This window comes from Asparagus officinalis, chromosome 7 (assembly GCF_001876935.1).
Source record: "Asparagus officinalis chromosome 7, Aspof.V1, whole genome shotgun sequence".
In the NCBI taxonomy this organism is placed as follows: Eukaryota; Viridiplantae; Streptophyta; class Magnoliopsida; order Asparagales; family Asparagaceae; genus Asparagus; species Asparagus officinalis.
In genome coordinates this window covers 137,151,206-137,170,492 of record NC_033800.1, presented here as the reverse complement: position 1 = coordinate 137,170,492, position 19,287 = coordinate 137,151,206, and the positions used below count along the sequence as shown (strand labels likewise).

At 34.9% G+C, this 19,287-nt stretch overlaps 1 protein-coding gene across 2 annotated transcripts; it reads left to right on the top strand.

Moving 5' to 3' along the window:
• Window positions 1,332-14,084, top strand: LOC109849140 (probable zinc metalloprotease EGY1, chloroplastic). Of its 2 annotated transcripts, XM_020418950.1 has the most exons (11): window positions 1,332-1,774; window positions 5,680-6,144; window positions 6,254-6,394; window positions 7,287-7,388; window positions 9,306-9,517; window positions 10,624-10,674; window positions 10,760-10,829; window positions 12,805-12,873; window positions 13,324-13,374; window positions 13,473-13,656; window positions 13,802-14,084. In XM_020418950.1, the coding sequence occupies exons 1-10, from the start codon at window positions 1,469-1,471 to the stop codon at window positions 13,629-13,631; spliced, it is 1,626 nt and encodes a 541-aa protein (XP_020274539.1). In that variant the 5' UTR covers window positions 1,332-1,468; the 3' UTR covers window positions 13,632-13,656; window positions 13,802-14,084. The 2 variants fall into 2 exon arrangements, with proteins under 2 accessions (XP_020274539.1, XP_020274538.1); XM_020418949.1 differs by lacking the exon at window positions 13,802-14,084 and having other exon boundaries at window positions 13,473-13,779.

Here is a 19,287-nt window from a genome sequence, read left to right as displayed (position 1 = left end):
ACAGCACGAATCTGTGCATAACATTATTAACATACATGAATTAGTTGTATAAACAAAGTATGAATCTGTGCATAACATATATGAAATTATGAATCAGACTATACTTAGTATATTTACTGATTAGTGATTAATCAATTGAAACAAGAAACCATAATATGCATATAGGATGTATAATCAAAGTGCGGTACCTGAACAATGAAAATCAGTAGCTAGTGATCCATACTTAAAATGATTGCATCGTGTCCCAAAAAAATCTTTAAGTCCAAACTTTGTTTTTGTCTATTGAATAGGAAGAAGAGATAAAAGTGCATCTTTTAGGATTCAGGTGTGTTGATCTGAAATTTGTTTGAAGTTAAACTATTCAAATTTCAAGGTAATTTTATAACTTTATAAATTATAATATTTGTTGATCTTATGTATTTTAGTATTTGAATATAATTTTTTATGTAGGCATCCCTAAAGTTATTTGGGTGCAACACTTTATTTTTTTTTTTAAAAATCTTGAATATAGGAGGGCCCCTTTAAGATTTTTGTTCACGTTTTTGCCTAGGGCCCCCGAATGCTCAGGACTGGCCCTGTCTTAACTAGACCCCTAAAGACAGACACCTATGTCTAAAAAGTGAGGGCATAGTTAAGATGTTGGGGGAAAAATAGGGGGAGAATGAGGTCAAGTGGTTGATTGGAAGCAAAACAAACTTGATAGAGTTTTTTGAAAATATAAGATTATTGGTGTAAAATGCCCTAATATAAGGTGGTTTCCAGAAAATACTATTTAAATGCTACTTGAATTTACAACAGCTTTCTCACATGTTCAAATGCATGCAATGCTTTATATCATATAAGTTCTTGAATTTTGACTTAACAGAGAAATCCAACACAACTAATGAATTAACAACTCTCATTTTTAAGTATGATGGTAAAAAGGAAGTTGTATTCTATAAATTAACCTACAATTATCTATAATCAGATAGAGTGCCATTTCAAAATGGATTAAAAGTGTCAATAACATTTCAAATTTATCACCAATCATCAACACGAGAAAACGATGAATAGCACGACACAAATGCTTAATTTTCTCTTTCCAACAACACGAGATTTGCTCTTTCTAAAATGAAACTTAATGTAACAAACTATAAAAATGATTTAAATTGAGGTGTAGATTAGCTATATAACTACCAGCAAGAAAAAATTTGTGTAAAAAAATTGGGTTACCTTTTTGCTATATTTTCACAGGGAAAAACAAAGATATTTTTGGATTTCTTCTTCTTTTTCTTTTCTTTTTTTTGTGAGAAAAGGAAAATTAAGAAAGATGTACGCCCGAAAATGAACGGACGGTGATGAGAGCCCAGTGCACTGTAACTGAAGCTTGCTCCCCAATCCTAATCTCTTCGAGCAACACCTAATCGATCTGCGAACAAAGCGGATAAATTCGGTAAACCCTAAAAAAGAAATCTTTCCCCTTAAAAAAATGGGAACCCTCCCGAGCTCTTCTTTCGTCAATCTCAACTTCAGATTCCGGCTGCTCTCCTCCGGCGGAATATCCGGCGGCCGGAGCTCGATCTCGCTCCGCAGAGCCTCGGGAAACCTTTGCTTCCTCTGCAAGCAAAGGCCTGAAGTATGGAGAACGAGGAGGCGATTTAGTACTTCCAGGTGCTACTCGATCGGCGGCGGAGATGGCGACGACGAGAAGAGCTCGAGCTCGAGCTCCGCAAATGTCTCAACAGATGAAGCGGAGCGTTCGGAGCGGTCACAGACGTCCGTTTCTTCTTCTAGGGTACAAAGCTCGAATTTTATTTTACATTTTTTGGTGCTAATGATTCTGTTGTCGTACTAATTGAGAGTAGTATCGTGGAATCTAATTCATTGATCCATATAAAAAGTGAAGAAGGTCTAATTAAAAAAGTGTCTGTTTTGGGAAATCGATTTATGCGTTGGAAAAGTTTGCGTTTGAGCTGTATAAGATGATTGTTGGGAAGTTTTAATGAACGACAGAGAGATACCTATATGCTTTTTATTGACATCGGAAAGTTTCGTGAAGAGTCATTAAGGAGACTATATTGAATTTTAAGAAATGAAGCCAGTATCTAGTTTTGATATCGATTTAGTTAAGGATTTGCATTATGGACAAATAACTAGCACGAGAGTAATCTTTAAGGAGACAAATGTTTACTTATCTTTTCTAGTCTCGAATCGAATATAGACCTCTAAGTTTATTTTGTTTAGCAACAGCTATAATGAAATTGCTACACATACTTATGATGGGACTGCTGTGTGTTTTTGCTGTTGTCATACTTATAGTTTCTGAGACGAAAGAGGATGCATTTTAATGTAGAAAGATGAGTAGAACCTTAACAATTTAATGATTCAGAATTAGCATGACAGGATTAGAATTCATAGAACGTGGCTCTAGCAACTTGAAAGAAGATAGAAAGGTACGCTCATATAGCTTGTCCAACATTACATAAGAGTACTGTTTTTTGCTGCATAGGGTTGATTATTCACCATGCTAGGGAGCTGGAGGAATATGTTCTTTGTGGAATCAAGATGCGACAAAGTGCTTCGACTATGTGACGTTACAATGCTTCCAGTGTTGAACAGAAGAAATAAGATGATTTTAGAAGCTAAGAATGCTATATGGTTAGAAAATGAGTATAACCAAAATGAGACTATTGAGATGGATTAGTGAAATACCACAAAAGATAGAATAAGAGATAATTGCATCAATTATCCATAAGAAGCCGAATCAAGTGAGAATAGAATTGAGTTAAGGAATGGAACGGAATTTATGTATGAATTGAATGCCCATTCTCATTCCCATGTTTGGGTGCGATTAGAGAATGAAAGCGGGAATGACAGTGTCATTCCCATTCCTAAGTTTGGTATCCCATGTTCACAAGTGAGAATGGAATGTAATTTTCTAATAATGGCCCCACTACAACGTACACTTTTAAAAGTATAAAAACATTATTAAACATGACTAAATAATTTCAACTTTTATAAATAAATTTTATAAAAATATGTTTTTTTTTTATTTTTTCATACAAAGAATTTTCCAATGGATTGTTTTATTTTGGCACACCATCTCAATTTCGATGTTTGACTTAGTAATCAAAAAAATGAAAAATGTATTTCATAGAAATAATTTTTGGATAAAAGTAATTATATGTTAGACTAATTAGCAATTTGTATGTACTTAAAAATTTTACTGTGAAGTTGATTCTGAGATGCATTTTAGATTAATTATTACATTGGATAAAATTTAAAATCTTTAAGACTATTTCTGAAATGCATTGTTGGTTGGGGCATAATTGGAAGTCATATATATTTATTGATTCTCACTTAAGAGGGCATGCCCATTCACTACCGTCCCATTGGGAAGGCTTATTCCCACATAAAGTGGGAACATATGAGAAGTGGGAATGGGCATTTCCACTTCAAAAAAGGTGTTAAGTTTGATACTACTCACGCCCATGTACCAAACGAGGCCTTAGAGATTGAATTACTGAGATAGTTTGTGGATGTACAACAGTGTGTTCGGTCACTGGGAGGATTAATATAGTGTAGCCAGATGCAAAATTGCAAAATTAATCTGGGAACAAGGTTAAATGTGGTAAAAAGATATGATACTTGTTAGTTCAATTATGAGAATGCCTTAACAGAATTTTATTGAAGAAAAAAGAGTTGAATGCAGACAATTTTCTTGCGCATTTAGTTTACAACGACTTATGCAACATGAGGATCCTAATCTAAAACAAGATTTCTTTGGTTGTTGGACTCCAATGGTGAACAGTAAAAGCATCGTGATTTGATATAACATGCAAAATTCACTTTCATGTAAAAAGTAGGGTGCATGTAGTATAATTTTTAACCAAACCATAACATATATTATAGAAGCAAACAGAAGAATAAGTGAACTTATATAGGATGAGGATAAACATATAGCTTAGACTCCCCTTCAGTTTGCATAAGTGGAGACATTTCCAGTCAATATACACTACCTCGCATACTTCATAGGTGCCACACATTGTTGCATTTAATAGAGATTCAGAGGCTGTTACACATTTACAGAAAACTATACATGAACTTAATTGATGTCTGTCCTCTCTTTTTTTAAATGATATCCATAAAGACAGACCTCACAGCATAAGGATTTTGCTTTTTCACTCAAACATGTGGTCCACATTGTCTTATATCCCTCCTTTTGTTCTTGAATTTGCAAATAAATACACATCTCACCGTGCTAACAGGTGTTTATACGCAGCTAATTTAGTTCCTACCTTTCCTTTTCCATATATACAAAGAGACACATACTTATTCAAGGAAAAGGAGATGTTTTGAAGAAAAAAAAATGCACTTTTCAGTAGTAATTGTAATTACTCCTATAATTCTTCGTAGTGTCATCAAGCCATTAGCAGAAATTTTTTGTGAGGCACTGTTGATTGGGGAAGTGGAAAAAAGAGAGAGAAAAGATTTCTTTTTGGATGTTTGTTTTGTTTTGACTAGGATGTCTGGTCTGAGCTGATACTAGGCGTTGCGTTCAACTAATCCTTAAATGTCAGCATTCACTGTCAGCAACTCATGGAAAGCTTTGTAACCATGATTTTCCATGAGGCCACTGGATGTATTTGAGCACAAACAACATGGAAAGCATAGTGTTTGAGACTCTCATGGCATGCTTATATAGTACCTTGGTTGGAGGCGATAGTGATTTATTGTCATCTGTATCATTGCCTAATGTCCATATAAAAGCTTGTGACCAATTGTTGGGGTGTAAAATCATGAAATGTCAGAAGTCAGGGTCAACATCTCAATGCATGAGGAAGATTTCCTTTTGGATGTTAGTCTTTTTGGTGGGTTTTGCATATATACCCTTCAATTCTTTAGTATTTGCAAAATTACCCCTCAAAAATAACTTATTGGGTCTTTCTACCGCTCCAACTTAAGAATGTTGGTTTTTAAACAAGGCTATGTCAAACTTTCTTATAGGCTTGCAACAATTTCCCAATTAAAAACTAAAATTGTCGAGTGAAAGGGGGTAGAAACTTATCAATGTGGGAGAATTGGGGGATAATTTTGCAAATACCAAGGATTGGAGGGTAATTTTGCAAATGTGGAAGATTTGAGTGGTATATATATGCAAAAACTCCTTTTTTTTTACTAGGATGTCTGGTCTAAGCTAATACTAGGCGTTCCGTTCAACTAATCCTTAAACCATAGTGGGTCGCTCATAGAAATCTTTGTAAGCATGATTTTCCAGGAGATCACTGGATGTAATTGAGCACAGACATGATGGAAAACATAGTGTTTGAGCCTCTTATGACATGCTTATATAGTATCTTGGTTGGAGGTGATAGTGATTTCTTGTCACCTGTATTATTGAGGTGCACTAATGTCCATATAAAAGCTTATGACCAGTTTGTAATGTTTTTTTTAACTCAATTGGTACTCCACTTGCTTACAAATTTGCATTATTTATGTGTTACACCCAAAACCTAGTATTATAATTTCTCTTTCCTTCTCATGCTCATCCCTTAACATTCTGATAGATGCCTCTGATCTTTGGAGTCGAGCTGAATTTTTTTACTTCAGTTTTTCACATTAGAGTTGATTCACCTCATGTTTCTGATTTTAACATTTTATTCTCTGATTATAAGTACATCCATTTCTTTTTCGTTTCAGCCATCTCGCATGCCTTCAGATGGACCTGTTTACAGCAGCTTTCAGGTCGACTCAATTAAACTGATGGAACTTCTTGGACCTGAGAAGGTAGATCCATCTGATGTGAAGCTCATCAAAGATAAGCTGTTTGGGTATTCAACTTTTTGGGTAACCAAAGAGGAGCCATTTGGTGATCTTGGAGAAGGTGTTCTTTTTCTGGGAAACCTGCGGGGAAAGAGGGAAGAGGTTTTTGCAAAACTCCAGCATCAGCTGCATGAAGTTACCGGTGACAAGTACAATTTATTTATGGTAGAGGAGCCCAATTCAGAAGGTCCAGATCCACGTGGTGGACCACGTGTAAGTTTTGGTCTTCTACGAAAAGAAGTTTCTGAGCCAGGACCGACTACTCTCTGGCAATATGTGATCTCTCTCCTTCTCTTTGTGTTTACTGTAGGCTCCTGTGTAGAGCTTGGAATTGCATCTCAGGTATGCATTACATTTAGCAATTTAATTGTCTTTCCTTTGGGTTCTCAGAATTTCATATCCAAAGCTTGTCTGGTTCTTTTATCACAATTTCTCTATATTTTCTGTGCAGATAACTAGTCTGCCTCCGGAGGTAGTGAAGTACTTCACAGATCCAAATGCTGTAGAACCACCTGATATGCAACTTCTTCTCCCTTTTGTGGAATCCGCTCTGCCACTTGCATATGGTGTTCTGGGTGTTCAATTATTTCATGTAACACACGATTCTAACCTTTGTTTATACTTGATATCTTTCATAGAGAAAGCTCTTCCTGTTAATTATGAATGGAGAAGTAAATGTGTGAGCTTATGACCCTTCTTTTACCTTGATCTTCTACCTGATATATGTTTTGCTTGATGCTGTCATCTGCCAGTGCACTTTGTAAAGGATAAATACAAGTTTCCACACTGTCTTAACCTTTCAAACATTATAATTTTTACTTTTGATATCCACAGTTTGTATCAAAACTTTCACAATTTTTAATCATTTATTGATCACTTGTGGCTGACTGATGTTTTCAGTTTTATTGAAAATGTGCGCTGATCAGTTGAATGCTATTCTATTGTCAAATAATAAAATATAGATGGTTGAGAAGGGTTGGATACACATGCTAATTGATGGGCAATTCCGATGAATTCTGACATATTATAGTGCAGTTTTTCCAGCTTTAATGGATCAAGTTTCTGATAAGACCTGATTTCGTATGTCAAAAATTTAAGATACATTTAAGAATCATGAAAGGTTGTGTGTATTGGGATCTGGAGATGGAATCATGTTCTTACCTCCGAGAAATTGTCAAACAATGAAAAGAGAGCTTCCAGTTGTCCCTTTAAATCACAACTTGCTTCTAATTTATATTGGTAGTGTCAAATTTATAACAAATGTCAACCCCAAAGTTCCCTGTGCATGCTGTTTGGAGCAGAAAATTCTCTGCCAGTTAACCTTTGGGGATCTCACATAGGCTACTTGATTGATGTTAACTTATAACATTGGATTTCAAATTCATTTATTACAAACTTAGAATGCATGTTCAGTCTAATAGAATACTATTCATTTTCATATTCATCATAGTTTTCTTTTAAAGATGTCAGATTTTAACATGCAGGAGGTTGGGCATTATTTGGCAGCATTTCCCAAGAAAGTGAAACTGGGGCTTCCTTTCTTCATTCCAAACATCACTCTTGGCAGTTTTGGTGCAATCACTCAGGTCAGCAATCAATAACTTGTAATCAATTATGTAGAATTCCAACCTATGTTGCAAGGGCACAGGTAGAGGTATTGGTATGGGTACAGGTGCAGGTACAAACACAAGACACAACAAATTTGTAAAAGGGAGCATACGGGGACACGGCTATATAAATGCTTATACACACACATATTATATATTGGAGTTAATAATTTATATGAGAGCAAGAGTGAAGATTATAAGTTTTATAACATTTTTATGTTTCTTTTATCATGTTAATTATAAATTGGAAAATCACCAGTTTTTGAACTAGACATCCAAACCACCCTTCAAAATCATAATTCAAAACTGACTTATGTACAATGAGTTTCGAGAAGTAGATGTGAAGTGTAGATATATGTCCAAAAAATGTATGACAAGTGTTTATAAGTAAAATATGTATTATATAATTGTGTATATGCCCGAATAAATGTACTATATGCAAGAAGTGTCCAAGAAGTTTGGGTACGAGTACGGGTATGGCTTCAGGTGAGAAGTACCTAGGAAACATAGATTCCAACAAATACATGAATTTATCTGTGTGTATTAAATTAGAAATAGACGAGATCATGAGAATATCTGGTTTCTTCATTTTGCTTTTTGTTGGAAGGATCTTCTTTTCCACTATTTCTCTTGCTAGTATGGGCTATGAATATATATAGCATGACTCACATAAACACAATAATTAAAATCTCAGGCCGTGACTTGAGCGCTTACTACTTGTACTGATTGTACTGAGCATTCTTCTATCTACCTGTACAATGGCCATAATTGGTAAAAAGATAGAACTTAATATTTAGTGTAAATGTTGAAAGCCTACCACCTGGAAGAATTAATAGTATGCTGGACAGCTGGGGCCTTCTCGTGTATGCTTCGCTTTAGGGTGGTGGCATGTTGGAGGCTACTCATGTTTGTATGCTTCAGTGTAGGGAGGTGTGCCGATTCTAGGCATGTAGCATTAGCAAAACAGTTTTCCTTCTTGAAATGTGTGTGAGATCCACACGATTTTGAGTGTTAGCTCTTTTTGAAGTGAATTAATCAAGAGTATTTTGGGGATGCATATTGTGGTTGATACCATATGATGATTTTGGTTTTTAGAATCTTTAGATTAAATGGGACAGTGGCTTTTGTTGCTATCTGCACGTTTGAATGTAGCTGGGAAGAGGAAATGGCGGAAGGAGGGCAGGGGCGGAAGAAAATGGGAAAAGCCAATGGCTGATACTTTGAGAGTGATTCTGAGCTCATTTTACCTGGGCTTAGGAGGGTTTCCCAAACTTTACAAGAGGGGTTTTGGTTTTTTATTGTTTTTTTGGGGTGGGGGGTGGGGCGTTCCAAACTCATCAACTGTCTGTTGAGGTGATTTTCCTGCAGTGTCTTTTGTTGGTATCTGCAAGTTGAACGTACCTGGAGAGGACATGAAGGAGGAGGGCAGGAGGAGGAAAATCGAAAAGCAATGCTGATACTTCGAAGCTGACATCCTTTAGTAAGTCTGCCTGCCCTGATGGCACAATTACAACATCCTATAGCCTGAGAGTCGAGACATATGCTCCTCCAACGCCCCACCTCCACCCCCAAACCCCCCCCACCACCAAAAAAAAAAGAAGGAAAGAAGAGAAGAAAGCATAGACCTTTTTGTTAGCCTGGTTCTTGGGACAGCTGTGCTTGTGAGATACATTATTGGTTAACTTGCTGAGTGCTCCATAGTTGTTATATAGAAGATGGCTGCTTATGTCCCTTTTGTGCTAAAACTGCAATCATAAGCTTAGGTCTCTCATAATTTATTTCATTCTACTTTCTTAATAAATATCTTTGTAAGTTTGCAATGTGAGGTAATCTGTGTAATAGTAATCTTTATTATTGTTGGTATTGTCTTCTCAAATTTTCAATTAATTTCTGTAGTTCAAATCTATTCTTCCTGATCGAAAGACCATGGTTGATATCTCATTGGCGGGTCCTTTGGCTGGTGCTGTACTCTCATTTTCAATGTTTTGTGTTGGCTTGGCACTCTCATCAAACCCAGCTGGCTTAGGAGATCTTGTGCAGGTTCCTTGCACGTTATTCCAGGGTTCATTACTTCTTGGACTCGTTAGCAGAGGAGTTCTTGGCTATACGTATGCTTTTCTTCCTTCATCTTCAATTCTTATTTCACGCATGGTCTACTTTTTTTCATGCCCAAAATCTATTTTTCTCCGTCAAAATCTGAAACATGCATGAACGCTTGCCGAAACCATCTCAACCCATATGAGCTTTACGTATTTCTTTTTATCTTTTATTGATCATCAAGGCAATCTTATTATAGACGTTGTGATGCTTCCACTTATATTTTCAAAACTTTTAAGCACTCTTAAGTCAGCCGTCAGTTCTCCCATCAAATTTAACCATATATTTCACCACCTAAAGATATGTGAATAAATATGGGGACACACAGGCGCAACAGGCTCAGGCTGAATCAGCAAGTGTTAAAATATAAATTGACAATGTCCAACCCCGTGCCAGATTAGAAAAAATAAAAGCTAAAGTAAACAGTCTGACTTCTAGTTTAGCAAGGTGCCAAAACTTTGCCACTTAACTGGTATAGAATATAGGCCTCTAGAATTAAGGAATGCAGTTTGGAAACATTGAAAGTAATACTGCACAGTCACTAGTTTTGATGATTCTTGGATTGTACTTGGTGAATCATAGCTTAGAACGACAAAGGATAATACAGCTGCTAGGGGTTCCTCACCTGTATTCTTTGATACCTTTCATCCCTTTATCTGCTAATAAGCTTTGGTGTACGCTTCCTTCCATCCAGGTGGTCTATCTATATGCTTTACTCGCCTGAAAAGGAAAGGATTCCCCCCCCCCGCTTCCTGTTGCGTGTGTGTTTTTTTGGTCTGTGGGTGTTTTTTCTGTTTCTTTTTTTTGTGTTGGGTGGGTGGGAGGGGGGGTGGGGGGGGGTTTGTTGCCTAACATTCTTTTGAACAAGTATCAACTTGATAATAGTCGGAAATAAGTGGAAGTGTGGAACCAGCAGAAATTAACCTTTTGCGATTCCCTTATAGATTCCAACCCCTACCCCAACTTTAAAATTCGTACAAGTTCAATCCTTGTGCTGGTAATACAACTCTTCCATTTAGTTACATGTCTATTCAGTTATGTTATGTTCTGAAATGTTTTTCTTCTCTGCAGTTGGTTGGCGAATTGTAATTAACGCTCAATTGATATCTGTGTGCAGAGCTATGCATGCTGCTAATGTTTCAATTCATCCACTTGTGATAGCAGGCTGGTGAGTTTCAGCATTTCGTTTTGTCTCTGTATCTGCTTATCTATATTGTTTTAAAAATGATCAATCTTCCCTTCTGCTCATGGAGGTGTGGGTTGACAACAACGGCCTTTAATATGCTTCCTGTTGGATGCCTTGATGGTGGACGGGCAATACAGGTATCTACTTTTGCCCGTACCAGATAAATAAAATAGGACAGTCTTAGATTTCCAGGCATGTGTTCTGTATGTCCAAGAACTCTTTATATTACCCACGAGGATTAATACAACCATTAATTATAAAGTGCATACTCATGTAATAAGGTACATCTGATATGTAACATCAAATGGGAATATGACTGTTCCTGATTTCTAGGCATGTGTTATGCATGTGCAAGAGCTTTTTATGTTACCGACAAGGATTAATATTACCTTTAATTGTGAAATGTATATCATTTAATCAAGTAAATAGATAATATCAAGTCTCTTGGAAAACTGAGTTTTCCGCTTCATATTGTTTTCAGTGTAATCCCAATCATTGCCTCATCTAGCTTCGCATATTTTAGTTTTATGTATCAAGAATGCGTAACAATTGATGGACACCTCAGAACTCAGACCTGATGAGATCTAATGACGATACCATCGCCATGTGCAATCAGTCAGACTAGTTGGAATTTTCTTTAGTCATACATGAGATGGTTGTCTACCCATAAGTGATGCTTAAAATTCATATTAACGATGTTTCATATTTTTCCTAGAAAATGACATGATATATATATATATATATATATATATTATATATATATATATATATATAGAGAGAGAGAGAGATGGAGAGAGAGATGAGAGAGAGAGAGAGAGAGAAATATGGAGAACCTTGGTACCAAGTTGCTTAAAGCAACTTGGTAGTGATGTGGCATAATCTTGTCCCTACATCACACCTCGAAGTTAGAGCCTCACACCACATTCATCAACTCCAATGTAGATGTTAGGGACAAGATTAGACCACATGACTACCAAGTTGTTTGGAGCAACTTGCGTTACCAAGTTTCTCCATTTCTCTCATATATATATATATAATATATATATATATATATATTATCCACATCGAACATTTTGACGGTTTGATAGCACATGCCCAAAACCTAGTATGTGCCTATGTGGATGGTAGCAGAAGAGATCTTAGGTAGTTGGATGCATTTGCAAAAATCTTTGATTGTATGAATTTAGATCATGTAAAGCAATCAATCATATTCATATATTGTTCTGAAGATGGATGGATTGCATGAACTCTCACTTCAAATATTTGGATGCATGTGTTACTTGGAGTACATGTATTTTTATGTTATGTAAATGTGCTGATTTGTGGGGGTGTTATCTCCATATGAAAACGTCCAATCAGTGCTTGAGTTCTTAATGTGCACTCTATGATAGTAGCGGTGTACAAATTTCTTGCATTATTATAATCAAAATGTTTATATACAATGACTCATGCATAAATTTTCTCTTGGGAGTATACTTAAATTGTAGATTGCTTGACAGCAGGCATATTTCTAATATCATCTAGAGCTCCGTTGCCTTTGTTTAGGAGTCAAGTGGAGTGGGAATAATAGGTAAGGGCATATATTTTTTAATGTTTTCGCTAGAAGTCCAGTTGTCTGTTAGAGACTTGGATCAATGGACTCTTAATCACGACTCACATTATATCATATACAGGTAAATTTCCACCTAAAAAGTTAATTATAAGAAGTAACATGGAACACTATATGAAATTATGAGCTGTTAAAGTGTATGGCTTACATTTAGTTCTAAAAAAATACGGCAATCATTGTGTGCTAGAAAGCCTGAGAATTTCATATTACATCTCTTTTCAGTCCCTTCCTCATGACAATAGTAAATTTGTATTCCCGCTGTTAAGTTTTTCTTCCCGTGATTAATAAATGCTTGCTCCTTCTCAATGGTAATAACTTTGTTTCCCACAGTTAAATTTTCTTTTTCTTTTCTTTTTGGGTGTTTTCAAGAGGGAATTCTGTGGTCGGGGAGGGAAGAGATAGAAGGGGTGGGGGGTTGCACAAATTTGACTTTACATGATGAATTAATACTTGAAAACAAAATTTGTACTTCCTTTCTCAACTGTGATCTTTATGTCCATCAGGGTGCTTACGGGAAAAATGCCTTGTTTGGTTTTGGCTTGACTACATACGCGATGCTGGGACTGGGAGTGGTATGCTTATCTTTCGTCCATTTAAGCCTCATATTCATAATTGACATCAGTATCTTAGCTTCTTCATTTGATTCATTCTTCTCCTTTCTGCTTCCTAACTCCAATAGATAAATAAAATAAAATAAAAAGTTGATGCTTATTCTAGTAAATATTTCACAGTTGTTGCTAAATTGGCAACGTTTATATTTAAGAGTTTGTTTGGTTAAAAGCTCCAACCATATCCGAACTCCAAATTACCCGTTTATTTGCATGTTGTTGCAACTCCAAAGAATGTTGGAAATACAAAATATGAATAAAGAAGTTAAACTACATTCAGATTGAGGAGTGTTCCGACAACAGAAGTTGGCTGCATGATGTTGCACGTACATTTGCGACTCGAACTTTTATCTCTTAATACACATTCAGTCTCGTTTCACATACATTAAATCCATCATTTCTTCTTGTGTTCAGCTGGGTGGACCACTATCACTTCCTTGGGGTCTGTATGTTCTCATATGTCAGGTATGATCCCCATAGTAATTTAGCGCGTAAAATCACTTTCGGTTCATCAAGTTCCTTTCTCGTCCTTTTCTCATTAAACTGCGCAAAATTGAACACAGAGGGCACCAGAGAAGCCATGCTTGAATGATGTATCCGAGGTTGGAACTTGGAGGAGAACAGCCCTAACAATAGCAGTTTTTCTAGTAATAATGATTCTCCTTCCATTGTGGGATGAGCTTGCAGAGGAGCTTGGTATAGGGCTAGTAACTTCACTCTGAAACAGATATCCCAGTGAAGCGAAGGGTAATTTTTCTAAGCCTATTTTTTTTGTAATAAATTTTGCCTTTTTGGAGTAAGCCGGTATATTTTACTTGTCAAATAGAAAAAGAAATTCATTTTTTTATTCGCCGACTGTTTAATTGTCAATGACGACTTTTTAGTTTTCAAGGCCTTGGATATCCATAGAAAGATAATTTGATCTTCTACAAACATCAATTTTTGCCAAGTGAGCTTTGTTGTTTCGAAGCGTGATGTTAATTTCATCAGAGATGAAAGGCAACCGTCTGAAAAGCGACTGATTACTACAAATGGAAGATGCAGCCAAAAGGAGCCCATTCAATTGAGTGATACGGAAAATTAAAAATTGATTATAAATCATTCTAGATATAAATAGACAGCATGACATTTTACTGATAACATAATTATTGTGGTTCTGTCTTATGAATTTCAATTATTAGCTTCTGGGGGAGTGCTGGTCCATCTTTAGATTGAAATGAAGAGCTAGACGAATAATTATTCAGGAATCTAGATCCTCTTCACTTTTAGTTTGTTTTCTTAAATATTAAAGTTAAGGACCTCAATTATTGGAATTCCGTTTTCTAACAAATTTGAAAGCCTTCAACAACAAATATCATTGGTTTATGTACTAAAACATCGAGGAGAATAGGAACTTGAGTTCAACATTTTCATCCCACCGAATATATTGTGACTGACACTAAAATTTGGCTTAGATAGTGTAAAAGTCGTGTAAATGCTATCTTTATGAAGTAAAATCTCTTTCTCCACCTACACATTAGTTTCTCTTGATTTACTAATCTATCATATCTTATTTTCTGATGGTATCTTATCCATTCACAGAACGAGTCTTCATAAATAGGCCAAAATCATTTGTTGATGCCCTTGATGTTTATCCTTCAAAGCTGATACCTGTATTTTATTATTATTATTATTATTATTATTATTATTATTTTGCATGTTGGACTTTTTTTTCTGGGGGGTTAGTCATCTAGAACTTAAAACTAGAACTGGGATAATTTGTGGGATAAATTTTTAAGGTGTTAGTCACATAGAACTAGGAAATGAGATATTTTTTTATAGTGTTAGTCAAGTAGAACTTTTGTAGAACTAAAACTGTATTATTTTTTTGGTACGTTAGTCAAGTAGAATTCTACTAGAATTAGAATTGAAATAATTGGTCATAATTATCCCACAAATTATACTACATATATATATAACCATAAGTTCTCCTCTCTCAAATTATCCCACACATTGGAAAGAATGCAATTGGGAAAAAAAGTGAAACGCCACCTCCCTCCCTATTGGTTAGTTTCTCCGTCTAGAAAATTTCTCTGCCATGAAGTCAATCATCCGTTCATTTTTCTGTCTTTACTTTGTTTTTGTGATGATTAGATCTTTTATTATTATCTTCAAGATGTATTACTTTATTGATAGCTTTTTGACGTTAAATTACTTTATTATTATTTGTTTGATCAAAGTTTTCTCTCCACAACAGTGGTTTAGGTTAAGAATATAGTGTTGGTGGGTTAGTGCTAAAGATATGCAAGAATATAGTGTTGGTGGGTTAGTGCTAAAGATATGCGGGTTATTTATGTTTTTTTTATAAGTTAGAAAGCAACTTTGCAATCACATTGATGATTAGATGTTGAATGGTTAATGGTGATATCTATTATTATTAAATCGGCTCAGTAAATTGATTGAGATATTTATAGTTCATCTGTCGATCATCTGTTTAGCGGCCATGGATGATTCCTGTATACATTTCATTTATTTGCTGATTTGGTTTCAGCGATCATGATGAGATTGGTCCAAAGGGTTAATGGCTGAAAAATGCTTATTTTTCTTTCTTTATGATGTTATGAGATTTGAACTTTGACATTTATGATCCTCCACTAGAAGCTCCACGAAATGTTGCTGATGCAGACGATGACTCCAATAAAGAAGACGAGTTACAGACTCAACGAGCAGCTGTAGGAGCTTGGAGAAATTCTATGACAAATGTCATGTGAGATGATAAAAGCCATGTGAGATGATGGAAGTCGAGTACTCTAGGGATTTAGATTTTTATTTATTTGTAAATTATTTTATTATTTGGGATGAATAGTGATGCTTTATTGCATTATATTTTATAATTATTACTAGAATTTGCTTATCAATATTATATTATTTTTAATATACAATTATTAACAATAGTAATTTATACCCGTCATTACCCCCATCAAATTATCCTACCAAATTATGCAACTTCATAATATTATCCATCATTATCCCACCAAATTATCCCACTTTAAGAATTGCCCATCATTGTTCCACTAAATTATCTCAGTGTCAAAAAATTACCCTACTTTACCAATTATCCCAGTTCTACTAAAAAAGTTCTAGGTAACTAACACCCCCTAGGATTGATGAGGGAACTTCTCCATGATCCTCTGGATTATGAGTACCAAACCCTCACACGCGGGTGCTCCCCAAGAGAGTGAAATCTGAAACCTTGAAATATTAACTTAGCTAGACTCTCTCGGCTATTTTGGCCTTTATTTATTAAGAAATATTTTCATAAAGTTTCCACGTTTTTGTTTTAAAAATCATTTCATTTAGTATATAAAGTGGCAGGGTCCCACTCTCTTTCTCTAAGGCTTAAGCATATATCAATTTTCTGAATGGTAACAGTAAGAAAATGTCTCCCAACAACCCTGTCTAAAAACAATTCATATCAATGATATATCTTTTATTGTTTTGATAATCTTCGGAGATGTCATTTGTGATGCCTTACATGTAATTAAGTGTCTGGGATAAAAAAATTTCAAAAAAAAAAATTAGATTTTACTTCACTTATGCTGGTTAAAGATTTGTGATTATTTTTGTTTTTCGTTTTAGATATTAAATGGATTGTGCAAGATGTCAGTCTTATTCGCGATTTTACATAGTTTTACTATCTTTTTAAATGTAAAATGACCTAGTTTCTTATATCCACGTGTTCCTATTTTAATTTAGAAAGTATCATAAACTTTCATGAGTAGTAGTGGTTGATTATGATAACACCTTGCACGGTCTTTGGGGGTGGTAGTTAATTAGGACATTTTCATGCAAATTAGGAAATGCGAATATAAAACATTTAGTGGTTGATTATGATAGCCCCTCTGTGAAGTCACTGCTTTGAATTTACTATCCATCTAATTTTATTTTTGCACTGAGTGGAATTCTTTTTCACACTGTCATTTTTAAAGAAATAGAAAATTGTTTTTTTTACAAATAGAACCCCAGAATGTGTAAAAAAATTAATTTTCATTCAGAAAGTGTAGTTGCAAAAATAAAACTACATGGGGTCTATCCCCAATTAGCCGCATCTTTAACGGTCTTTTTTTTTTCATTTCCTAAGTGATGGAATGAACATCGAGAAAGTATTCAGTAAAGATGATCTATGATATTTAATGTACATTAAATAGATGTCAATTATTAGATCCATATACGAATTCCTATATCTAACAATCTAATGTTTGACATCTATTTGATACGCATTTAATACCATAAATCCGGAATATTTTGATACTTTGCCATGAACATCTCTTTTAATTATGTCTCATACCTATTCATTGATTGACTACGATAATTAACCATTTTTGTGGAGAGAACAAATTACTCCGGTGGATCACGCGAGCATGATATTCACTTGAAAACAACAGAAAGCAATGACATGGCCTCAATAATTGGCACATGATCTCAACCAGTAGAGGTGAGCATAGTTCGGTTCAAATCGAACAAACCGATCGAATTGACCGAAATTTAACAGTTCGGTTTGGTTTTTATTAGAGTTCGGTTCGGATCAGGTTAAAGTTTTTTTTAACTCGAATCGACCGAATCGACCGAATTGTATTACCCATTCTAATTACTATTTGTATCAGCTTAAACAGGGCCGTACCTAGGAATTTTGAGGCCCAAGGCGAAATATTAGATGAGGCCCAAATGATACAACTTATAATAGATTTTATCTCATTCTTCTTACCTTTTGAGCTGCAAAATTACTAATTAAAGTTTTATATTCAATATTTTCTAACATATTATTTTCGATAGATAATATTGCTAAATCATTCAATTTATCTTGTTAACATGGTCGATCTTAAATAAGATTTTAGTAATTTTAATTTTGAAAAATTTCTTTCAGCGGAAGCAACTGCTACGGGTATAGTCAATAATACACTATAAGCAATACAAGTATTTAGAAAAGAATCTAACCATTTTATATAATTCAACACTTCAATTAGACTATTAATCTCTACTTTTAAAATTTGAATAGAAGCAATTCAGGTTATAAATTTGAACTAGAAACAACTCAGGTTATAAATTTGAATAGAAACAACTAAATATGATCAAATAAACTAAACTATACACTCTACTTCCGAAAACATATTTGCATGAACCAATGATCATAATCTAGACCCTAAACTACCTAAACCTCAAACCTTCAAGTTAATCAACATTATTTTCTCCGCATCATAACTAGACACTGAAATTTACATTTTCCAAACAATACAAAACATCATAAAACCAACGACGCAGATATGCATTAATATTACTTCCAATAACCCATTTGGAACCCATTTGCAACAATTCATTATGATAATATAGACCACCCAGCTAAACCCAACACTCAAATCACCTCTAAATTATCAATACCCCTTTCCTCACCCCAAAACAAGAACGCATAACCAACCCTAACATCTGTGAATCCACAATAAACACAAAGATTCGATCTTTTACTAAAACAGATAAAAAAAAAACAACGCAAAATAAATGAAGGAAGTCGTAAAACAAACCAGTAAGCGTGCTCGCAATCTTTCACAAGGGTCTACGAGGACTATAACTACAAGTTGTGGGTGAGTCATGGGTGGGCCTTACCCAAGCTGAGGCTCAAGGCAAATGTCTTAATTGCGGCCTTAAGCTAGGGCCGACACTGAGCTTAAACCTAACCAATTATAGTTCATATATAGTTACTCCGTTGCAGCTTGATATCTTTTTCTCTCACGCGACCTAATAGCGATAAAATACCCCAACAATAGCGTCCTCTCCAATTCTAGGGTTTTTCATTATCTCTAGTTCTCTATACATCTCTATTACATATTCGCTTCTTCTACTTTAGACCAATCCACTTTGGAGGTAAGAAACTTAAATCATAATGTTTATTCTAACATTTTTCTAAATTTTTTACTCGATTGATACATTTTTGGATCAGACTTTTCTTTAGATCAGACTTATAATTTTATAGAAATTATACCCAATATCCAAGTTATTACATATTTTTTATTTACTTTATCTATAAAATTGAGATAACTTTAATTCTTTATGTAAGTTTTCTCTAAAAAAATTTATGTAATCTTTGGTAGGAATTAGATTTTGATTTCTACATCTAATATTCAGCAGCATTTAATAGTTTATGAATTTTAATAAATTGAAGTGTAAGAGACTTATTTCTTCGTCAACAGATTAGATGTGAAAATTGAATTTGGACATAACATTTGTACCGAAGTAAAAACCGAACAAACCGACCCGAACTGAACCGAACCGATCTGAATCAGTTCGCTTCGTTTTTTAATGATAGGCACTTCAGTTCGGTTTGACCAAAAACCGAACCAATCAACC